This window comes from Branchiostoma lanceolatum, chromosome 2, assembly GCF_035083965.1.
Source record: "Branchiostoma lanceolatum isolate klBraLanc5 chromosome 2, klBraLanc5.hap2, whole genome shotgun sequence".
NCBI classification, from domain to species: Eukaryota; Metazoa; Chordata; class Leptocardii; order Amphioxiformes; family Branchiostomatidae; genus Branchiostoma; species Branchiostoma lanceolatum.
This window is the reverse complement of record NC_089723.1, coordinates 20,948,123-20,973,459: the sequence shown is the minus strand read 5'-3', so window position 1 is coordinate 20,973,459 and position 25,337 is coordinate 20,948,123. Positions and strand designations below refer to the sequence as shown.

The following is a 25,337-nucleotide window of genomic DNA, read 5'->3' as shown; positions in this document are numbered from 1 at the left end:
CCCGCGCGAGTCAATCCCCCTTTTTTAATATCGCCACTCCAATCAGCCAGCGTACTGGAGTAGAAAATGGGAAAATCACCCGTACCGGGTTCGGAGCACAGGGGGCACCGCACGCAACCCGAGAGAATCAAGCAAAATGGGAAAAGGGCACAGCCATCGTTCATAAGCTACCCCGTCTCGCCACCGCGCCGTAATGCGAGGAGTATTGGCCTGTTAGATCAGGTAATGAGAACATGAAGTGAAAAAGATGAAGACAATCAACCCGCAGACACAGCTATGGATTGGCAGCAATGGTCGTGTATTATGGAAGGTCCTTCACAGACTTATCATACTAAGCCTGCAGTTAACATACATGTACTTGGAGGAATGTGCTTCAATCAATTCCCATTACTCTATCTCATGTACAGTTCTTTTTCTTCAATATCAGTGAGAGGAAGCACTTGGCAATTGTCTTTAAGATCAAGTGTCTAAGTGCATCCCTCTACGGCACTCTTGACAAAAATCTTACCAGTCTTATCAAACAGAAGTGAAGTGTAACCCTTTCTGCTAGCTTACAGTGGCACAGTGTTACACATCAAACATGTAACAGGAAAACAGAAGACTTGAGCAAAGTTACACAGTAATTTTCCATGCTAGCACTCTATTCCAAGAGTTACCTTTGATCCATTGTCATTGGTACACTTAAACATTCAGCGTTTCTGTTTCCAAAATCGCACCAAACACCCCTTCTCTCTGTTAGCCTACCAGAAAAAAAGGACCTGATCGAAATAACGCGGTACATAAATTTGCACGCTAGCTCTGTTCCCTCTCCGAGTTACCTTTGATCCTCTGTAATTTGTGCCCAACCTTTGAACACTACACCTCCTCCCATCCAGGCTTCCCTCCTACCCACAGGGACTGACATTTTCCGAACTGACATTCCGCCAGCCCGCGGAAGATGAGGCGTCTTGGGAATCCTCATTACCAAGTTCACTGCAGAACGTGGCATTGCACATCTCCTGCATTAAGACGCTCTGTGCCTTTAAGAGTTTGGAGCTCAGTCTGACACTTAAGAAGCAAAAGTTTCTCCTGACAGACAAAGTTGGTAAGGAAGGGAGGGAGGAGCATTTTGCGTTTCTTTAGTCTACAGTATTGATATTGACTCTGTTCTGTTTAAAACCAAAAGTTAACTAAGTGAGACTTGCCTAGTACAGTATTTGAATGTGTCCAATCCTAAGGATAATTTCTGCTTATTTTTTCATCCAAGCAATTTCTAAAGAGAATCAAATTGAATGTACATTTTAGATCAGAAAACTTGAATTTTAAGTAGGATGTTACATTTTACGTGTAGCTAATAGTATACAGTTTAGAACACTGCGAATAGTGCTAAGGAATTAATATTTGATGTATTTAATATTTTGTAGCATATTGCATTTTCTGAACACTTCTTAGAAAGACAAATTGAGGCATCTGTCATTGTCACTTCTGCAAGACAAAACCAAGATCGCTTGGTAGCTTGGAGGGTACGTATTGTTTGAACAGTACAAGAAACCTTCAAATCTGAACAGTACAAGAAACCTTCAAGTTATTAAGAGCAACATTGTGGCTTGAATGAAAAGTTAGTGATACCATTAGTGGAAATATTCAGACGTAATGCAAAACAAAACACAAACAATTTCCATGATCAACAAGACTTTTGTAATTTGTGCCTAAATCACAAGTACCATTACCTATTATCGTCAAATAACACATTATTTTACTGATAGCAAAATTATGACAAAATGACCTTATATTACACATGAACCCATTCATATCGACGTCTTCACCATTCCTCCCTAACTGAACATAACATTCTTATCAACCACAATAACAGCGATGACACAATATGATTTTAACTACCTAAATAGCATTTCTCTCTTTTAATGTCACATCATTCTGATAACGTATTCAGAGAGTAACCGACAAAATAGGGAATTAACACATAACAACTATAAAGATTTGATGACTGTCTTTGATATGCCCTTGATGGCGAAAACGATTATTGTTTGTAATCGGATTTACTCACGATTCTAACTGGAAGAATGTCGCAGAAATTCGTGCAGATTGTCTTCTGGTTGTAGAGTAAGTTTTGAATAAGCCGAACCACACTTGCACTTACATACAGGCATTACTGGCTTTAACACATTGCAAATCTGTTTTAAATATCATTTAAGCTCAGATCTCTGATGAAAGAAAGCAGTATGTCTGGTGGTATATTCTTATGGAATGCTGTATTCATTCTGGAAGTTAATAACTGTTGAACTAAACATTGTTTCTTTTACCATCACAGTATAATATGCCAAGGGAAATGTGATCTTTCTTAGTGGTCTTGCAGCAGTCTGGTATGTTACTACAAACTTTAGGCTGAGAAATTTTGAGAATTTTACAAGAACTCTTTGTCCTGGATAGATATATTGCTATGTTGAGTAGCATATCGTTCATACATGTAACTAGTTCATATTGTATACCATCAACGCATTGACATCAGCAAATACACAAGATCCATCTAAATTTCTAGAGAAGTTTCACCACAATTAACCGTGATATTTGTTAAGAAAATTTTGTAAGGCAAAACTTGGGTATTGAATATTGAGGGGTCTGTCTGATACACAATGTACAAATGTACTTGATAATACTACTGGTTTGTTTTTTTGTATGAAGAGAATCAACTTTACTTTCAAAACACCCATGTGTAAATGAACCGAAAAAAGCATAATTATGCCAACTCTAAGTTAACCAGATGTAGACGTAAAGTTTGTGTAAAGGACTGTGCATTGCAGAATACCTGATGACATCTACCCAAACTCCCCACTCAAACCAGTGCCACATCTTCCTCAATATCTTTACAATTAAAATATCGTTGCAAACAATTTGACTGTATATAATAGGAAGAAGAATATAATCTGCAGCAAATACGTCACAATCTACGGGACGACCTTTCGTCACGCCAGCGACAACTTCTGTTTGACCTCTTTAACTAACATGGAACAGATGGCCATTAGTTCGCAGTTGACCGTAATGCTAGCGGAGTTGTCCTCTCCCACCTTGACCGTGATGAGCAGCAACGTTCCGCCGCTGACCGTCTTTCCCGCGAATCTGTAGATCCCGTCCTGGCTGGAGGAGACGGGCGCGACGTTGGCGAGCTCCGACATGCGGGCGGTGATGGTTTTGGAGTTGTTGTGCTGGGATGGGATGCTGACTTTGCCCGAGTTTTCGTTCATACCCGTTAGCTTACCTGTGCGAGAAAATAAAACTAGATTCAAAGGAAAGTCGGAAGGATGAGGGCAGGAGAGACCATCCAATATCTACCATCTTCAATCTATTGAAGTCTTTTTCAGAATTAAAAAAAAAACATATTCAAAGCTACTAGAGAATCATAGATTTTTATTGACAACAAAAGACACGATTTTTCATGGGAAAAATAGATGTATAAACTTATGCTAATGATTTAAGTATAGTTCCATGTATCATAATCACTTTAAGTTACTTGACTATTTCTACATGTACCAAATCATTTTTTCACCACCTTTGTAAAACATTTTCTCGGACACCAAATAATTTTCCATGACTTGAATTAGATAACTGCAACCATACATATTTATCTACACAAGTAAAAAATGACATACAGTAAGACAAAAATAAACCACGGAGGACAAAGAAAGGTGATCCAGTCTAGCAGAAGTGTGAGGAAGACGAACGACAGCTCTACCCTTAGGATCAGAGTGGAGACCAGAACAGACAAATGTGTCTGACACCAGCTCTGTCAGGACCTGTCTGAACAACAGGAGTCTACATGAATCAGGCATTGTTCTCTGGGGGATGATATTCCTTTTCAGAACAGCTCTTGTCTAAATCTTTATCAGACCATGTATGTCTCTAGCGTTAATGTTTTCAGCAAACATGTACCCCTCCAGATCCAAAAGTTATGTAAGGATCTGTCTGAACCAAAGGAGTCTTCATGAATCAGGTACTGTTTTCTGTGTTCTATATTGCTTCTCAGGTCCAGCCCTCTTGTTATAATGTCTATCTGTATTTGTCAGCAGTGCAAATCATTTATTTTCCAGCATTTTGGCTTTCTTCACAATCTCACAATACAGCATCTGGTCTGAGCACTTAGGCAGAATTTATGATTTCTATTATTTCGGGAAGAATTCTAAATATTTACAAGGGCATACGATTTAAGATGAATCTCAAGAATGACTCAACAAAATTGAACATCAAAATTGATATCTTGAATTCAATGTATTGTAGGTAGCTTCTTGCAGCTTTATATGATGAAAAGCTGTCTTTTACCAGCAGAGAACAGCTTTGTCTCCCTAACTAAAACGAGAAGGCTCACTTTCAGCAACTCTGCCTAACTAGACTAATGTTTGTAGACAGGCATCAGCCCAATACATGTAGTCACTCTGGACTCCTACCGTCTCTGTCCATCAAAGACCATCTTTCCTACCTAATATTTAATCTACATCATTCCAAGTTTCTTTCCCCTGTAAAGTCTGTTTGTTTGTTTGTTTGTTTGTTTGTATTGCATACCTAGTAAACTGCCACATGTCACAACACACCAAGTTTGTAATGAAGAGTATATCAAGCTGCATATCCGGACCAAATTATTTGAACCACTCACACCGGGAAGGACCCCTACCCATAACTGTGCTGAGTTCTTTAACATGCTTGAAGTGTAGCTCTCCTCAAAACTCAAACACAAGAAAATCCATTTTTAAGTCCTATCTGAGGGAGAACCTAATCGAAGCTAGGTACTCATTTTCACCAGAGTGAAGTGAGGAAATTCCTGTTAAGTGCCATTCCGAAAGGCCCAATGTCAACAGGAGAAGTCAGGGGACCACAGATTTGAACCCAGGACCTCTGGGTACTGGGCCAAACACCCTGACAGTACGCCACAGCGACACCACAATTGTGTAAATGTAATGTGCTACACAGTTAAAAATGTAGCTGGATTAGGAATCCTAAAGTCTGTAAAAGTTACAAATCAGTGGCTAAAGTGTGAACCTTACTTTGCTGTGCTGTGAAGTCGGCCTCAGACATGGTGACTGCCTGGAACAGTTCCCCCACTGGTGGTTTGATGCTCACGTTGTACTTGCGGTCCTGGGTGCTGCAGGAGTTGGAAAAATATAAATAAACACTTTGCACCACATATTAAACCTTATCCATTTGCAACTCCTCCATAATTCACTCCAAAGTTTTTCTGCAATACTGTAAATACATTTAAGTTCATAACTGTTTAATGTCCGTGGTTTTTGTGGTAACCTCTTCACTCAGCCACTTGAAATTACCGCAAAAACAACTGTGCCTGCCTACAGCCTCGTTTCAACCATGAACTAAAAACCAACATGAACACTCCATTTTCTTCCTCCCCCATATTGAATGATTACAGAGAGCTTAAACACATTTACAGTGTCTGCTCAGAATTGCTGCCTCACCATATCTGGAAGTTTGCAGGCTGTATGGTATCCTTGAAGTCAATCCCTATAGACACGGACATGGACCCCCCACCGGGCAGGGACGGGATCTCGGGAAACTCTTGTAACGTCATCCCAGCCTGCAATTTCTGGGGATGAGAAACGGTTACAGCATCAACTTTTCACAGCAGTGAGATCCTGTATTTGCAACATAGTGCAGTAACGCCACCTATTGATGATATCGGGTACTGCAGCACACCAAAGGAATGAATCGTAACATGTTCATGGCTTGACACTGAAAAAAATAATCACACTAGTACTGAATAAGACGGTAAATACAGGTATAATATTTTTCAATTTCAAACAGTATGTGAAAAACAAACATTTGACAAACTATACTTATGACTGCCTACAACATTTGAAGCTTACTGCCTCTATGACACATGTACAAATGTACATGTACATGTAAGTAGCTTTGTGTGCCATAATTTCATGTCTTAGACACAAGGATCTGCAGGGAACCTACCTTATCCCCTATTCTGATGTTGCTGACTGGTGAGTCGGTGTGGTTGGTGAAGGTGAGTTCGACAGGGACCATGGACGTGGAATAGATGCACGTGCCGCGGGTAAATCTGTAGTTGGCGGAAAGACCCTCTCCTGTCATTCTGTGTAGCAACTCATGGGAGGTCGTGGACACAAACATCGGAGTCGTCACCTGCAGAGGAAAGATGCAAATTCTCACACTGATACACTCATAGTAACACACATACTGATCTCTTTGATTTGGTTCGTGCCTTCATTTGTCCCTAAAAGTGCAGCAAGTTTCCTTGCTGTTTCAGTGGCAGGGTATATTTGTACAGCTTGATGCACCTCCTCGAACACCAGACCCTATTCTACGTCCCTTCCAAAAGACGGGTGCAGCCCCAACTGAGGATGTCCTGCCAAGGATTGAACTGGGGTCTCCTAATTAGCAATTAATTGGAACCACGACCTCAACTGTGAGGGTGCTACCAGTTGAGCTATAGGGGCATCCCCTTCGATTTGGTTAGTCATTTAAAATTTTTAAGATGGAAATCTATCTTTCAACTGAATGTCTCAAAGGTCATTTTGACTTTAAGTCTATTGAATCAGGACTTAAACTGTTAAAGTGTCAAGAAAGTTCTTGCATGATGTGCTTTCACAACCTATTTGAAGAGTATGAGTTTTACATCATACTAGCTTTAGAACATAGATTTGGGAAAGGACAAAGCAAGACAGAGACCATCAAGAATGCTCAGGAAATCTCTTTTTGTAATGCACGTAAACTTCAATATTCAAGTCAACCCGTCTATCTTAACAGTGCTTTACTGCTTTAGTAAGTAAGTTATTTCTACAGCAATATCATTAAGGTTTCCTCCCTAGTTAAATTGGCTTTTTGACTTTTCATTGTTTTCTCATTAACAGATTAAGAATGAACTGTACTTGTACTGAATATTGATAGCTGGTCATGAAAGAATTCTAGATCTGATTTTTTGGACCATATGGATGACGTCATCAAATTTTATTGTCCTTAATCTGATTTTTTTTAAAGAGAAAATACAGCACTTTGGTACCTAACACTGCAATGAAACTATGTCTTCCATGTGCATCATGATCAAAGCTACAAATGCACGTTCTCACAAATTGATATCTACTCATCATCTGTAGTTATTAAAAATAATTGTAAATACTACAACAGTTCTTTCTTAATCCATTAGTGAGAAAACAATGGAAAGTCAAAATGCCAATTTAGCTAGGGAGGAAACCTTTAAGAACAGCCCATAACTCTTGTAAATTCCAGTACTTACACTAATAGCTGTGTCCGTCTTGTCGTTAATGGACAGTCCCTGGAGATCGCTGGCCAGAGAGGGACTCAGGACGTCCAGCGCTGAGGCCGGGGCAGGGACAGGTGCCGATGTACTGGACACATCAACTGTGGAGGGAGAAGGCAGGGGAGGTCAGAGGACATGGTTGTTAGGGAGAGGAAGCTTAAGGTATTTCGCTTATGTTGTCATAAGATACTAGGTAGATACTCTTTCACATGGTCATAGTGACTCATACATGTACCAACAACTGTACAGCAGAGCCAATGCAGCACATAGTACAAATACATACTTTCAGCGACATTAACCCTTTTGACACGTAGGTACTATAAGCAGTGGGCCACAGCCACCTTACAATACAGGGAAAGCAACCCTCTCCTGTAGCAGCATGCATGTCTGACTTGGAACAACAGGTGAGATGTAGATTTGCTATCCCCTAGTCAATGCAAGCAAGGTTTTAGACCTTGTCACTTAACATGTGCATTGTTTTCCATGGTAATCACCTCACCATAAAGTACCATAAACCTTGCCATTATATGTGCAATCATGTAAACCATTGTTTAGACCTTCTGTATCAAGTAATGTGTGGTCTGTCTTCTCATCATGTGCCTGGGAGGGGATGGAATCTCCATTCTCTTTAATTTCTGTAATAAAATGCTGGTTATACGACTGTTCCCATACCTGTAGCATCATGTTTAAAAATTCAACACCCAAAATTGATGTGGTAAAAATGGGCAAAACATTCACACCAGGATGGTTAGAGAGAAAAAAAAGTTATGGAGGAAACTTAACATTTAACCTTCTCCCTGCTGCATAACTCAGTAACCAATAGAGAATGGGGTGCCAAACAGTTCCTTCAGAGTGCTAAAAGACTTAAATGACAGAAGTATATGCTCTCTACTTAAGGAAAAATTGCTTCCACATTGCGGCCATTCCTTGGATGAATCTTACTTGTTCTACTGAAAAACGTCCACTTTTCTCTTCACCACAGGGAATCTAAAACATGTCTTGTTCTGTAAACGCTGGGCCCTCCTGGAAATCACCTTTTATATATTTGAAGGTGCAAACAAGTTATCTTGATATGAAATGAATAAGTCATCATCCTCTGTAGCCAATGTACATTGAAACATGAGAAAACTTGAAAACTCAAAACTTACTGTCATCCAGATCGAGCAGGCTGACTTCTTGTTTGGCCTCCTTCTTTGGTTTTGTTGATGACTTAGTTTTAGGTGGTGGGGCCTAAAAAAACATGTCATGTACAATAAACAATTTATAACAAATCAGTAGTCAACATATAGGGGATATGGGTGCCAATAAAAGGAAATACAATTATCAGTTTAACAGGCTACAACACATGGTAATAAATCCAAAAATTCAAGATTGCAGTGACAGAGAAATATTGTAACTGTTAGAACAATTTTGAGCAGAAGTCTTTTGTTGTGAAAACTCCTGTAACACAAAGACATAGGGAGAACTTGTGACCTCTGTAGAGCACACCAACTGAAGTCTTGGAGGGCTTGCACTCACCTTTTTCTGGGGTTTGGTGTCCGGTTCACTTTCACTCTCGCTGTCAGATTCACTTTCTGAGGAGCTCTCTGACTCACTGCTGCTACTGCTGCTGCTTTCAGCCTCCTGCAAAACACACAGAGATACATGTACATGTAATGCTTAAATGTTTGTCAAAAGAGATACATGTACATCATCTGTTACAGTATCACTTGTACTCAACACCATAAAAACAACAAACACCTTACAGTACGTTAAAATTAATCTATTACTGTGACAGTACAGTCAAACCTGCCCAAAAAGGAAACCAATAAAATCTGGTCTTTGTGGACAGGTGGTCACTGTAGACAGGATTCTTAATTGTTTCTTACCTCATCTGATTTCTTGTCCTTGTCGCTTCCACTTTCACTCTTGCTATCGTCCTCACTTTCACTCTCACTCCCACTCTCACTGCTGGAGCTGCTGGACTCTTCGCTGTCTGACTCGGACTCTAAAGAGGAGAGAAACAAAACAGTTGGAGGGACAAAACATCTGATAAAAGTCGTGAATAAAAGTTCTGAACTGGAACTATGCGGCTCCAGAGGTCTTACTGAGGGACGACTGCAGTGCGAAAGATGTCGGTTAGCTGAGGAATGAATCCACTCTACTTTAAAAAACATCTAATAAATGTTATACACATGTATCTACATTTATATCATACCTAGGCTGCAATAACCTTTAATACAGGTGTTTGGATTGGTCCATACTTTACGGTACAGCCCGGGCTTCTCAAGTTAGATTCAAAGAATTCGAACTCGTTTCAAGTGTGCTGGTTGCGCTGCTGTCTAAAATTTGAATTTGGACTTTGGAATCAATTTTTTGTTCAAAAACACAAATAAAACCTCTCTCAACTTCTGGCGCATTTTCCATTGAAATGCGTGCGTTTTCTTTGGTGGGTATGATATGAATAAAATACATTTTTGGGTGGACGGGGTGAAATTTTTCTCTGTCCCAACAAGCAAATTTCTGTCCTGAGATGGAGGGCAGGTCCTGGAGACAGCCCTGGGACTAGCCTCAGTCTCATTAACATTCCTCCAAGAACACAAGACGAACGGCATGAGGAGGAGGGGTCACTAATTCCACTGATTGAAAAGCGTTGACCTCGAACCCACAGTCGTCAGATTGATGTCTCTCATCTCACACTTCCCTGATTTCCCCTGGATGTACTGAACGGAGCTTCTTCATTTCAGGGCCAAAGATTTTCCTCTCTATTAATATTCGATCCCTGTGGCTAGAATATCGAGATGCTCATTATTTGCACTTTGGGGTGATTCACAAAGACAGCTGTTGCAGGAAGGGGCAACACCGTTCCAATTTGTTTGGTTTTCCACTGGTGATGAGGTCCAGTTTACATTTATATTGGAAGTACAAAACAGCTTTGTGACCTACATCCAGGGCTCAAAATTCATTTTGAGGAAGAGGTGCACTGAACTAAACTAACCTAAACTAAAAATTTAGGCGCACAGAAAAAAAAGAGTGCAAAGCATAAGTAGAAAGTCAGCAAAACGTAAAAATATAGCCTTCTCGGCTAAGGTAACAAACGTTATTGCCTCTCTTCAGAATATGAATCTGAAGTTCTATAGCTAACTTCAAAATTTGAAACAATTCACGCATGTATATCAAAGCTTTGATTATTTCTGATATTCTAAGTTTCAAGAACATGGCATGCTGTTTACTAGAAGTAGTGTAAAATACATGTACTACCATAACGTTCCTAACCGTACACAAATATCTAGGTCTACTGGTGCACCCAGTATTTCGAACTCTGACACAAATATTGTTCTTCAGGCTACATAGATCTTAGCTCACCTGATTCTTCTTCCTCGTCAGAGTAGAAGGCTTCCTTCTTCGGCTTGCCTGCTTTCTTCTTGTGGGTCTTTTCAGCCCATGGCATGGGCACCTGGGAGGAGAAGAAAAAGAAGTCTTAAAGATCGTTCCAATGTAAAAGATTATGAGGTGCCGGGAGCCCTTTTTTCATGGCTGATCAAGAGGAGAGAAGATAGATGAAGACAGTAGGAACAAAGGTATGCATGAGGATATTTGAATATTTCAAACAGTGGTCTATCAATGGAATGAAATGATGAGGGAAGGTATTGAAAAATTGCTGTTTTGTCCCTCTTTTTTGATTTTCTTGAACAGACCTTTTTACAGAGGATTTCATTCAAGAGGAGACTGTAATTGATGTGCAATGGAGTCTCTGCGGAAACCAAATATTCATTGGGGAAGGTTTATTTATTCATTTGACAAGTTGCTGTCTTGTCCCTATTTTTCTTCTTCCTGGACAGATCTTTATACATAGGATTTCAATACAAGAGGCGACAGTAATTGGAAATGGAGTCTCTGAGGAAACCACTTGTCACTGCTGTCAGCAGCTATTCAGTATGAGGTTCCAGATTGGAATACGTCAAGATTAGTAACATTAAACGAAGAGATTGATGGACAGATTTGGGACAAACATGAAGACAAACACAAGAAGACAGTAGCTCTGAGAAAAACTGGTGCCCCACTAAGCCGTCCCACCATTGAAAAGCCCCCAGTAACTCTATATCTGTACTACATGTACAGAAAACTTATTGTGTATACAGTGTACACTAGAAATAACATAACCAAGCCTAATGAGTAAACAAATGTCACTGTTGTTTGTACTGGATTATTTGGACTAAGCTATGTGCTATCATTCAACTGTACATGTAAACACAAGAAATGTAATACTGTAGTGCACGAAGGATAATAACTTGAAACCTTACAGCATCCCATGTCCCATGTATCTTGACTTGAAATAAATGTTGTTTTCAAGCAGTATGATACTCTTTTCCATACCACCCATATAGAATGTGCAAAATTGTATTTGCAACATATCTGAAGACAAAAGCTCTATCTATTGGTGAAAGGTCTTTGCAGTGGTTTTTATATGCTTATATGATAAATATGCCCATCAACTAAAGAGGAGTTTAACTTGAAAGGTCATAAAATTTCACATTTCATCAGGACTACACCTCTAAAACATTGCAGTCCATTTCCTCCTGTGCGATCACATCGCAGACCTCAGAGTTCCAGAATACCAGACACTTGGCCACCTGCCCAACCTTCGACCTGAACCCTGCAGACTCCCCTTCCTCCATGCCAGATGGTGAACAACTCCTTTATCAGTTCTTGGCAGAGGAGACGATACTTTCAGGAGCAAGACTGTCCGCAACCACTGCTCCCAACTGATAACACTAGTAGCAACAGTATGGGAGACTGCAGCAAAGTTACAATGTACACAAGATAAGGGTGGGCGGCTTGGCTGTTTGTTGCTGTGAAAATTCCTCACAGTTCACTTGGTGGCCACTGTAACTTAGGCTGAAAGCTAGGAGAAGAGATCAAAGCCTGCCTGGTCTCCACACGAGCATCTCTTTAAGAAAAGTAACAACAAACTTGAAGTGAAGGCAACCATTCCTTCTCCTTTCTAAGACTATTCTTGAGTTGAAGGTAGTGTTTAGCAGTACGGTCCGTCAATGTTTCTTTGCATGACTTCCTGGCCCACACAAGTGTCTTCTTGAGATAATTTACAAAAAACTTTAAGTGAAGGCAACCGTTCCTTTTCCTCTATGAGACTGTTCTCCAGTTGAAGGTACCGTAGTGTTTAGTATTACAGACCACCAATGTTTCTTTGCATGACTTCCTCAGGCCCACACAAGTGTCTTCTCGAGATGAGTAACAACAAACTTTAATTGAAGGCAACCGGTTCCTCCTCTTCTCTATTACTGCTATCGAGTTGAAGGTAGACTGTGTTTAGCACTACAGACCACCAATGTGTCTTTGCATGACTTCCTCAGGCCCACACAAGTGTCTTCTCGAGATGAGTAACAACAAACTTTAATTGAAGGCAACCGGTTCCTCCTCTTCTCTATTACTGCTATCGAGTTGAAGGTAGACTGTGTTTAGCACTACAGACCACCAATGTTTCTTTGCATGACTTCCTCAGGCCCACACAAGTGTCTTCTCGAGATGAGTAACAACAAACTATAAGTGAAGGCAACCGGTTCCTCCTCTTCTCTATGACTGCTATCGAGTTGAAGGTAGTGTTTAGCACTACAGTCCACCAATGTTTCTTTGCATGACTTCCTCAGGCCCACACAAGTGTCTTCTTGAGATGAGTAACGACAAACTTTAAGAGCCAATCATTCCTTCTTGTCCTCTGTGTCTCTTCAAGGTGGTATTGAGCACTTTGGTCGACCAACAGCTCAGTGCATGGCTGCCTGGCTGGCAGAAGGGTGTGTCTCAAAGATGAGTTAGACCAAAGCTGAGATGATTCCTTTGATTCTTGGTAGCAGTCTTCAAGACAATGTTTTAAACAGTCCTTCAGTCCAGTGTCTCCCAACAACTCAGCGCATGGCTGCCTGGCTTGCAGAAGGGTGTGTCTCAAAGATGAGTTTGAACAGGCTGAGGAAACAGCTCCTTTTGTTCTCTGTGGATCCTAAAGACAATGTTTTAGATGTCCTTTAGTCCAGTGTCTTGTACACAGCACCAGACTACCAGGAACTATCAGCAGGAACAAATAGTCTATCCCACTATCCCGGACAGAGAACCTCCTGGCACAGACAGACCACAGGAAAAGCCAACCGATGGCACACGACGTGACTGGAGCATCCTGACTGACACACGAGACAGGATATCAGTATAAACTGTCTATCCTGACTCGCCTTGTTGTGATAAAGTTTCCAACGTGAGGAGTGTGGGATGTATCCGTCATCTGACACTCTCAGCTGCCACGTCTCCGTGCCCTTGCTCTTCACAGGGCTGAGACCACGGCACGTCGTGTGCTGGCTGCACAGGGCTAGAAATTCATTTTTGGGAATAGGTGCCTAACCTAATCTAAAAATTTTGGTGCACAGAAAGAATTTTGTGCGCACAACATAAAATATTTAGTAGAATGTCAGTAAACCGTATTTACAAACCATACTGCCTCCCTTAAGAACTTCAATCTGAAACAATAGCTAACTTCAAAATTCTAAACAAGTAATAAATTAAGCAAAGTACAACTGTTAGTTATACTGCTTTATCTAGTACTTAAAATTCAAGAATATTCTGTATACCAGTGTACAATAGTACCTCTACCCTATAGCCTGCAAAAATATCCAGGTGCAATGGTGCACCCACATTAGAAACTTAGGTGCACAGCTCCAATTTTGGGTGCACAAAAGTGCATAATAAGATGCATCCAGTATTTCGAGCCCTGGGCATGAGCAGGGTCATGCTAGCCATGGGAACCAGGCTAAGTTGATTCAACACCTGTTTGTAACAAACTACAGTAATGCATTACTCAGAAAAACCAAAAATTCTCCAGAAGGCAAATATTCAAACAATTCCGAATTCGGCCCTACAGTTACTCATCATGCCTCTAACTACAATGTAAGTCCTGTGGCTTAGTGACCCCAACAACAACTGTGCAATGAGGAGGGTCTATGATACCCAGATATTCCTAAAATGCTGGGTGGGTGCTAGAAACTGAAGTAGTTGGCAGGAAGCTACTAGTTACAGGCCTACATGTAAAACATTCTGTGTCTGTATCTATATACATGTAGCCAGTATAACCGCCCTTTGGCATAACACACCAGTTTCTATGTCTGTATCTGTATTTACATTGTATATAGCCAGTAAGTCAGTAAGTCAACTCATATATATAGCCGGTATAACCATCCTTCAGCATAACACACCAGCTTCTGCTAGAAGAGTGAACCAAGAGCTAGAATAAGATAGATACTTGGCTGGCTAGAAGGGGAATTTTCGGGAAACTTTTATCTGGTTGGCGGCCAAAAACCCGGCTCCAGGGGACATGTGGGGTTTATGTACATTAAACTGTTGAGTCTACATACAGGACCAATGTTTTCATGTTGGACCTAAAGGCCATACAAATTAGATTTTGCGGATGACATCTTCTGGACAGGCCTCGAATCTGTGACCAGAATAACTAAATATTCAAACTGTTGCTTTGCAGTCGATATCTTGGAGTTTCGTGTTCGTTTTTTGACATTCATATTCATTTTTTTATAGTTTGGAAACAATAATTGTAATTTCATGGTACACTGACGAAGGTTAGACATCCAGGCACATGTAGTAAGGTACGACAAAAATAGTTATTAATAAGCAACTGGATAAAATTTTGAAACAGTCAGACGTTTCAGACAGCATCTGCTATCTTTCGTCAGTGACTAAGGAAAGATCTGGCAGAACCAGGTTTTATACCAAAACTCGGAATAAAATATGTTAATGAAGTTAATTTCATGGTAGCTTTATGAACGACCTGGACATGCAAATAGGTCTGGCTTCAATCAAAGCAACTTCTTGATTTGTGGCAACCTGTTAGTGGACTGGAAGCCCTTTTGCAGCTCAATGCCTATTCAAATGACATGTTACATCCATGGAGAATGACATATTTGAAGGTAGCCTGAGTGTCATCCTGTTTCAGTTCCAGGCTCTACCTTCACCGTAGAGCCTGGAACTGAAACAGGATGACACTCAGGCTAATTTGAAGGGGGAGAGGCAGTGGAATCCATAGACCAAGAGCATTGCATGTATGGATGTCAACCACTGAGTGAAATTTGTGTGGCCCTGTGGCTCTATCCTACATGTCTGGTCTGAACTCATCACAGAAGCATGTTGCTGTTGGCTCCTAGAATGGCACATCTGGTAAAGCATGCCGTGGACAGTCTCATAAAAGTCTGTGGTTTACCCAGCATGCTTTTTGTGCCCCAGCAATGAGCTGACCGCAAGCGATCCACCATATCAGACACACCCACCAACTTTCCTGAATATACAGCACTTACGAAACACACAAAAAAGTAAACACAATATTTCTTATTTTCCTTCCATAATTTTCAATGACCTGACTGCAAGCAATCTACCATCTGAGACACACCCACCAACTTTCCTGAATATACAGCACTTACAAAACACAAAAAAGGTAAACACAATATTTCCAACATTTCCTTCCATAATTTTCAAGCTCAATACATTTTTCTTCTAATTTGCTCTAATACCGTGTTAATTTTGTTAATATTATGATACATTTATAGAGAACATACATTTAAAGATACATTTAGAATTGAACATAACAATGCTGTAATACAGTACTGAATCCCCAGTATGCTTACAATGCCAAGCTTTCCTTTTACCACAACATCCAAACCATATCTTTTTTTGTTAATGTCGTAAGATACCAGAATAGCAAGAACTTCCACAAACACTATAATGACTAGGATATCATTGCTTAGATCAGACTGAATGGGAGAATATAAGACCTCAGTTTAACATCATATCCCAACAATCACAAAGATAATACAATAATGCTGACAGACAATTTCATTTGTGACGAAACCATTAAACTGAATATTGTCTGCATAGCCTTTGGGATCAATCTTTTTATGGGACTCAATTCCCAATGCAATTACGCTAAAGAAAGGATACCTTTGGCAATGGATTCAACTCCAAATAAAATTGGGCTACAAAAAGGGACACCTTTGGCAACGGACTCAACACCAAATAAAATTGGGCTACAAAAAGGGATACCTTTGGCAACGGACTCAACTCAAAATACAATTGGCTACGAAAAGGGATACCTTTGGCTGGCAATGGGCTCAACTCAAAATACAATTGTGCTAAAAAAAGGGATACCTTTGGCAACGGACTCAACTCAAAATACAATTGGCTACGAAAAGGGATACATGTACCTTTGGCTGGCAATAGGCTCAACTCAAAATATAATAATCATTGTGCTAAAAAAAGGGATACCTTTGGCAATGGATTCAACTCCAAATACAATTGTACTAAAAAAGGGATACCTTTGGCAGTGTAATATAATATTCTTGCCTCCACCCAGACCAATTCAAAATCCATAACCTAATGACCGTAGAGGGCTTTCTGATGAAATTATATGCCATTTTCCGCTACCTTCCATCATTGTCCCTGATTACCGCCCGTGGAAGACGTATGTGGTACTGACAGTGATAGGCTGCATCGATTCTGGTACTTACCTCTTGGCCTTTGCCGTTATGGCATTCATGAGAGAGAGAGGAGGGAACAAAGCCAGCTGGGCAAGAACGCAAGGGAACCAGAAGATAATCTACCTACATCTAATTCCTGGCAACCATCCAGGGTATATTTCTTCACACTCTACCAAATTATTTTGGCATAACTTAACATCAACAACAAAAAACAAACAATACCTACATTTTTCATGGAGGTATTGATAACACAACACCTGAGTTTGGAAGGGTGGTATTTTAACCTTCTTCCTGCTTCTTGACTCCATAACAAAGAGACAATTGGGTGCCAGTTGGCTACATGCACTTCAGTGTGCTAAAGGTTAACAAGTAGGTCCAAAATCAAGATTCTATTTTAACATACTGCATCAGAACTCAATGAAAGGTACCTAAAGATATATATTGTACATGAGTACCTTCCAAATATACATGTACCATTATGAACCCTGAAGTCATACATGATAGTAACATGTTACTGTAGTTCCATTGTAACAAATCTCATACTTCAAATTAGGGAATTATATTTGAAGCATCTCATTTGGGACTATTGTGAAGCAGAAACCACTATGGTAACCCCTAATAAAGCCTCTACTGTTTCCTGCCTTCAACCTGTACTTAACTGGACACTGGTGAGTTGTGATGAAAGGCAACAACATTTCTTACGACCTTCAGAGGCTCTTTCAAAGGCAACCAATAGATACAACCTGGTCTTCAGATGGCACTTGTCTTAAAGAGGCGCAACAACATTGTAGCAAAGATGTGTAAAGGAACTAGGACATGACGTTGTACTATATCTGACATCACATGACCTTTCTTTTCCAGTACAAACAAAAGTGTGTTGGAATGTCAAAGAATGGACTCCGAAATACTCTGACATGCCACCTTTCCAGTCAACATATAAGATTCAAACCATCTTCACTCCTGCGTCGTATCTAATAAAAGCAGAACAGTTTACCTGACTTGTCTCCAAGGACGACATGTACTTGTTGGTGATCACTACAAACATACTCAGCACGCCCTGCGAACCCGACTTGTCACCTCGGATCTAACGTTTACAGCCGTTAACGCCTTTCCTCCTGAACTCCTGTTCAGATTGTGCGTACGTTGTGTGAGCGGTATCGCCTGTGACAGCCACCTGAGGCTACTACCCTAAGAGAGAGACATATAACGAGCGTGCAGTAATGATCTAGAACATCATTGTGCATGCGGAGCCAGGGAAATTGCTGTGGACAGCCCGATCCACGTCTCGGATGCCCCCGGGCCGTGGTTCTCTATGCAATCAGCGTAGGCGCTCATCCTTTCTTCGACAGGTGCCATCCATCTCCAGCCCCTGCTGTGTTGCCCCCCTGCATACCTGAGTTGGCTTCTAAGGCTGAGGAGACTTATTTGGATGCAGGGTTGGTTAGCACCTTTCTGAAGGCGTTGATTTTGTATTAATTTGCGTTATCCCATTTCCAGTCTCAAAGTAAATGAAATGAAATGTTAAACGATACACGAATCATACAAATAACTGCTGCACCCTCCTACAGTAGTTGTGTTTCTGACTTGAAATTGTATAAAGGCTGCCGGGAGACTTATTTGGATGCAAGGTTGGTTAGCATCATTTTACCGGCATCATTTCTGCTTGTATTAATTCCTGTCATCCTATTTCCAGTCTCAAAGTAAATGGAATGAAATGTTAAAAGATGCAAGAATCATACAAACAACGGCTGAACCCTCCTACTTGTGTTTCTGACTTTCTGTCATGATCAAGCTACCCCAAAGCCAAGGACATTTTGTTCTTTGCGAACTCTAGCAGGACTTTTCTTATTCAAGAACAGAACCCAACACTCTTATTGAGAACAGTAGGAGTGACCCAGTGTGCTTGGCCAAAAACACTAGTTGTAGCGAATCTGCCTTGCACTACCACTAGCTACTTGAAAAAGCACCATGCACCTCAATTGAGGATACCTGCTTTACCCTTTTACCTGGTATTTTATCTGGCTGTGCTCAAATTTCAACATGTTGGTATCTTGGAGGAGACTGGTGTACATGAATTTTAGGACATTGACCTTTTCAACAACAACTTTCTTCACCCAACTTTCAGAGCACCCAAAAGTCAAAGGTTTTCAGTAAGGGGATCCCAACGGTGTGCGTTTTACAGCCTATTGACGCAAATGTTGAACTATCAAACTATGATGCCGTAACATTCTCACCAATTAACTGAAGAGCCTTGAACCAGCCTTGAACCAAGAGAGCAGAAAATGACAACACCGATTCATCTAACTCCTGCTGTGGTGTGTCTATACATCATCATCACACTCAGGGGAGGGCCGCTCAGTCTAGTTGCAAGGGGAACCCTCACTTGAAATAAGCAAGCCTTAGCAAGTGGAAGACATCTGTCTTTCTAATCAAATACAAACTGTAATGAGATGAACTATGTCCAACACCGGTCACTTCCAATTGGGAAAGACACAAGTAAGTTGGCATATTAAAATCAACTTAAAGCTTCCTACTTCGACTTCTTGCAAAACATACAGTGAAATTTTAAGTCCATTCAAGAACATTTTCCCCTCTAATCAATGGTACCTTCATTTATGGTGTAACGTTTATAGACATTCAACTTCAAGCCTAATTAGATTTTCTAAATTGCCAGCATCAAATCCAAACGTGAAGCTTCAGTAACATTTGGGTATTGTCCAAGGAAAAGACAGATGCAATCAGAGATGCACAGATTGATCGATGTGTGCGTGTGTGAGGGGGACAGTGACTTAACATGACCCTCCTGGTGTAGCCAAGGGAGTGATTAATTTATCTGTCCAACGCTGCTGATGCTGTTATTTCTATTGGTAAAAACATGATGTATGAATTGGCTCAGCTACTTTGAAGGCATTGAGATGTTTTAAGAAAGGGAGTACTGAAATGGCCACCAGATTTGTTAAGAGAGGGCCAGTGTCAAGGTGAGGAAGGATTTTGCAGAATCTCCAAGTGAATCTTGTAAAACAAATTGTTTCCCTGTTACAATAATCTATTAAGTTCTATGTATAAATTCTATCATCATGGATCTTCCATCTAGCAACATTGCACAGATCCCTATACCAAGAAAAAAATACCAAATACTGATTATGGAAACAAATTTTAAATTGTTACTTCCAACACCAAACATTTTTGGTTAGGACTTACAATTTAAGATATTTCTTTCTAGACTTCTACCAACACAGATGAACTTTCAGGCTAACACTGATATAACGCCTGCATAATGTTCCAAAGGATCTATCCCATTATTGTTTTAGTTGATCTCACAAATCAGGCAAGAAAACCCCTTAAAACAACCATCTCAATCTCACTTCAAGTTCCAAGGCAAGACTCTCAAGTCTAAATGAGTGAGCAAAACTTCTTGGGCCATACAAATCCTAACACCAAACATTACACGTAAAAAATAACGATAAACCATGATCTTAATCTTGATGCAAGAGCCGAAGTAAGAACGTCTCTGGCTACATTGGAGACAAATAGAACAGCCTGTCATAAGGCATTAGGGTGAGTGTGATGGATCGAGCATATTATAAGCACTAAGAGCCATCAACTTTAACAAATCATTTATCAACACTACCTCTGTGCGTACATAAAGGCCTCAAGAGGCACATTCTTACGAGCTAGAGAATAAAGAAGCTTTAACCAGTTTTGGAAGACTTAGAGGCTAGTAATGTGCAACAAAAAGTGTAGTTTTAAGAGATGGCAAGTGCGGGAAAGAAAAATATGAACACAGGAGACTGAAAAGCCTGAACGTACCACGATAAATAAGCCAACATATCTCACATCAAATGCGATCTATAAAATAATTAACAATGGCTCAGGCTTTCAAACCGTGCGTCGATGACTTGTGGGGAAACTAATGGAATTCTAAATTTTAGATAAAACGGATCAGTAGCAGGAATCAGGAGGAATCAGGCACGTAGACAAATCATGGATTTACTCGCCGATGCATTTTACTGATGATAAATCATTCATTAAAGCAATCAGGGCCGGTAAGATACATGTGGTGTGACAGGCAAGCCTGGCGGAACATCACATGCATATGAAATACAGGGAGGAAGAGTGATGGGGAGCCTTTAATACTGGATGTACGGAGAAGAAACACAGCTGCACGGCTGGAATGTAAAAATCCAAGGCAAGCTTTACCAGGTACAAGTTTTCCTTTGAGACGGAGTTATGTTGAAAGTAAATAAAATGTAAAACGTCCTGTGTAAAGTAACAATCTATGTGGCAAGAAGAGTATGATGCTTTTTGTGATAAGAAAAAAAACCTTCCATAATCCAAAAAGCACAAGTGTACCAACTGGCTCAGGCAACATTGGAGGAAGATGTATTTGTATCTGATTCAATAGAAGCATTTTGTAAGCAAGCAGGTCAACAAAAGTTTCAAGGAGATTTCTCATACTTAAGTATCTACACATGTAGAGAGACATCATATGACTCCCTGGAGCTGACTTCAAAAATCTTTGTCTTCATAACATGCTGGAAAAATGTGATCAACTCTCTGGTTGGAGGGATGATAGAGAGAAAGTTGCTGGGATGAAGAGAATGTGCATGTATACTTACACAAAACACAGGAGATGGTTGGTCCTAGTGTAGACGGTGGTGCAAGTGAAGATGGCAGAATTTAAGCAAACGAATATGAGTGTGGAGACTTATAGAGTGGGAGGAAGTTTAGAACTAAGAAAATTCATACATGTATAGGTGTGGCATAAAAATGTAGCTAACAGCCAAGAGGATAACAAAATCGTTGCGAACAAAAGGAATTTGATGACTGACGAACAAAAGCTGCTAGATGAGAAAGGGATATGGAACTAGAGGTATACATTACTGTATGTATATACTAACGATTCCCAAAAGAATGATCAAAAACACTTGCATTATAAAGAACTATAAAATTGCAATAATTACATAAGAATACTGGTTACAATGTATTGACAACAAGAAGGGTTTGATCAAAAATTATCTCTAAACTTCCTTGTAAAGAGGCACATTTTACATCTCTTCCAACAAAACTTTTCACTTAGCAACCATCCCCGGCATACAAATATATATAGTACGACCAAAGCCCAAAGAAAAACAACACCCGTGTGAAACCCAACCATAAACACCAGAGTGTGGCCCTTAAAATTGTTATTAGAAAACCCAGGCGTCTTCCGAACACAAAACTGATGACAACAACAAGGCAATATCCTTGTGCATTGTTGTGTGTCAGACTGAAAACTAGTCATGGAATTTCTGGGGCCAACAAATATTCAACGAAGAACAGATTCAAAGGAAGACAGATGAATAAGTCCAAGTTAGTTTAGAAGTTACATTGACCACCAGGAGTTCTAGGCTGTGCATTTCCACACCAGCACACGTGTACGGAAACACACCACAGCCCTTACATCCCGATGCGTCGGAAGGGTTAGCGTCCACGGGATAGTTCGACACAACACGACATACTTGTTCCCAAGGATTCACCTCCACATTTCGCACGGTCGGATCCGGCGCCGCCGCGGGGAAGTCCGGGAGAGGAGAGTAACCGCTGGCCTGCTGGTTGATCATGTGGGACAGGGAGCCCAGCTGCCATTGGTCACGATCTACGGAAACAAAAGTACACATCATCATCATGGGTTACCCCCAAATAGTAGGAGGAGTTGACGTCCCGGGCTAGGGTGGGAAGGCCTCCAGCCTTGCACAGAACAACTCAACAACATCAGACTCGACCCACACAGCGACAGAATGATCAATAAGATGATAGCGGTCGCTACAACAGGAAGAGTAAGACTAAGAGGACTCTAGAATCATCATCATCATCATCATTATAAGTCGTGCTCTTTAACGATTTGAAGTGGGTGCAGCTCTAACAGAAATGCCCTCCCCAGGATTGAACTAGGGCCTCCCAGTCACCAACTTATTGGAACTAAAAGCTCAACTGTGAGGCTGCTACCAGTTGAGCTACAGGGACATCTCTTTTTACCCTAAGAACACAAGAACAATGGCCACCTTTGAATGAAGAGTCCAGGACAGGGGCAGGTTTTGATGCAAGGAAGATCTTCTTGGCGTGTTTTCCAAGCGCACCCTTCTCGCCTGCGGGCGACACGAGCTGGCGTATAAACCGCGCCCGATCCCGGATGTCGTAGTTCTGGTCATACTTTGCCAGGTTGAGCACATACTGACACAACAGCTTGGTCTGAAATGTGTTCAGAAAGACTGTTAAAAGACATTCTATGACAGTCATTGTTTACTTTCATGTTCACCTGAAAGGAAAAGACTGAGATAAAAAGCAGGAGTAACAATGTTCGTTTTTTGCGGTGCCTCAGGGGCAGAGCTGTTATTTCTACCTGTTTGGGGTTGGTGATACAGAGTTTGGCTGCCAGGTTGAGGATTTGCAGCTTGACGATGTCCTCCTGTAGTGACAGAAAAAAAACATCATTGCAGCAAAGCCTCACAAGTATGGCTCCATAGTCCATACCACAGGCTTGTGGGTTCTACTCTTAGCAGACAAGTACAGTATGTTAATTAATCAATCAATCAATCAATCAGCTTTATTTACACTGAAAATGTTAGTACATGAGCATGTATACCAGCTTTCTTCTGTCCATGAAATATGGTACATGTACTGTACTTAGCTAGCTGCAGATACTCCAGCTTCCTTTATCAAGGTCAAATTGTAAATTACTTCTTCTATCTGCAGTAGAAAGATGCATCACCAGGTGGTGCTACAGACTAGCAATTTAACTGTCAGGATATGGATGTGTGTCTGTGTGTCTATCAAGATACCAATGTATACAAATGTAGTATAAACCGTTCACAAAGAAAACGTCAAACGAATTTGTACCTCATTGATGAAGTTCTTGGCCATCTTCCTGAGCAGGTCGGGAGCAATCTTTGGGACCCTATCTGAGTACTCCCCAACCATCCACAGGATACTGGCACGGGCCATCGGCACCTACATGTAAGAGTTCCAGTTTGAGTTTATTTCAATCCACAATTTGTTAAGTAACATATTAGAGAAATTCTTCCAGAGGCCCTCGATATACATATATTTACATGGAAAATGCCTAACCACAATGAATGTACAGTAATGAAAACATGGTAAATGCACAGTCATATTGGAAATCTCATTCTATGCAAAATTGACAAGACTTATTCTTGTTGCTGCAGTACCTTCAATCATTACTAGAGGGCACTACACATGCATTTCCCCCAACTGTTAAGGGGTGCAGAATGGAAGTGACACAGAAAATGTTGCAAGTTGTCCTGAACCCACCGTGATGGTGTCTGCCAGTTTGGCCATGTGCTGGATGATCTCAGAGTGGGAGTCTGGCTGCATCTGGAGCAACTTCTTAATGACCACCACGCTCTCAGCCACTACATACTCTGTCAGCAAATATGGTAATAAAAAATCTTAGTCTGAATGCAAAGTCCACATATATTAACCTTTTGCAAACTGACGTGACCGTTTGACACACCATTTTCTATTGGTTACAGAGTTAGGCAGCAGGGAGAATGTTAAGAACTAACAGTACATAGTTTACATTGAGTTATCTAGGTTTTTAAAAATATCTTTTGTATTAAAAAAATCTGGAACTACCTTTCTATCAAAAGGGTGTTATACTGACTACCTATACAACATGGCGACAGCATGTCGAGAACTAAAGATACGCAAACTGCAAGGTCGGCCACCAAGAGGCCCAAAATCGACCTTGACCTTCACGTAAGCAACGCCTACCAATATCATCGCAATTCATCAGCGGTTCTTAAGATATTGCACCAGATATGCACGCACACAGACAAACAGGCCATTTTTCATGGAGGTAATCAAATGTTACAGATAGCAATGCTTTGCATCTATTTTTTTCAATTTGTGATTCATATTACCAAGCTTGTATTCATTTACCTTGCATAGTTGCAAGGTGTTTCTATTTTTTTCCTGATATCTCAAAAATCATTCTGCAAATTGCATGTTATAGAATGATAAGTACAGAGCAACACTCACCAATTTTTTAACGCTAATAGAGATCTAAATAAAACAAACAAACAAACCGTTCCTGTTGGACAGCAGCCCAACCAATCCGTTCAGACACGTTTCTGTCACCTCGGAGATGGAGCTGGCACACCGGCCGATCGCCTGGATGGTCGCCGCCACGAAGTCCTTGTCTGAGCTGGTCACGTACGTCTGTATGACATGTCAATCAAACTTTCACTGCACTGTCTGACCGACTGTTTCTCTGGACCCTTGTTAATTCAAGAAACACTCAAATCGGCCTGCTGGCCGGTTTTCATAGAGGTCATGAGGGAATAGATAAGGGTCAGACAGAATATAAGTCCTAATAAAGCCATAAACATATATCCTCATACTGTAAATCACTTTAATATAGCGGCAGGAAAATATAGCGGTTGGGGGAAAATGGTGGGAACAAACATCACTGTCTCAGATATTAGTGATCAAATATTAGCGATGATGAAATTTCAGCTGTTGACTAGTGA

At 40.7% G+C, this 25,337-nt stretch overlaps 1 protein-coding gene across 5 annotated transcripts in view; it reads right to left on the bottom strand.

Moving 5' to 3' along the window:
- Positions 1 to 277: 277 nt before the first annotated feature.
- The window catches only part of LOC136427872 (AP-3 complex subunit beta-2-like), a 48,773-nt gene continuing 23,713 nt past the window's right edge, over positions 278 to 25,337 (bottom strand). For 2 of the 5 annotated variants that reach the window (XM_066417070.1, XM_066417071.1), the window contains exons 13-28: positions 24,894 to 25,026; positions 24,118 to 24,227; positions 23,686 to 23,796; positions 23,189 to 23,254; positions 22,851 to 23,037; positions 22,308 to 22,444; positions 10,631 to 10,721; positions 9,154 to 9,272; positions 8,804 to 8,908; positions 8,434 to 8,515; positions 7,843 to 7,920; positions 7,262 to 7,386; positions 5,962 to 6,150; positions 5,457 to 5,584; positions 5,031 to 5,128; positions 278 to 3,253 (exon numbers count right to left, since the gene is read on the bottom strand). In XM_066417070.1, coding sequence (XP_066273167.1) covers positions 2,961 to 3,253; positions 5,031 to 5,128; positions 5,457 to 5,584; positions 5,962 to 6,150; positions 7,262 to 7,386; positions 7,843 to 7,920; positions 8,434 to 8,515; positions 8,804 to 8,908; positions 9,154 to 9,272; positions 10,631 to 10,721; positions 22,308 to 22,444; positions 22,851 to 23,037; positions 23,189 to 23,254; positions 23,686 to 23,796; positions 24,118 to 24,227; positions 24,894 to 25,026 — 2,052 coding nt within the window. In that variant the 3' untranslated portion in view covers positions 278 to 2,960. The remainder of the gene's footprint in view (positions 3,254 to 5,030; positions 5,129 to 5,456; positions 5,585 to 5,961; positions 6,151 to 7,261; positions 7,387 to 7,842; positions 7,921 to 8,433; positions 8,516 to 8,803; positions 8,909 to 9,153; positions 9,273 to 10,630; positions 10,722 to 22,307; positions 22,445 to 22,850; positions 23,038 to 23,188; positions 23,255 to 23,685; positions 23,797 to 24,117; positions 24,228 to 24,893; positions 25,027 to 25,337) is intronic. The other 3 variants (XM_066417072.1, XM_066417073.1, XM_066417074.1) reach the window with 2 other exon arrangements.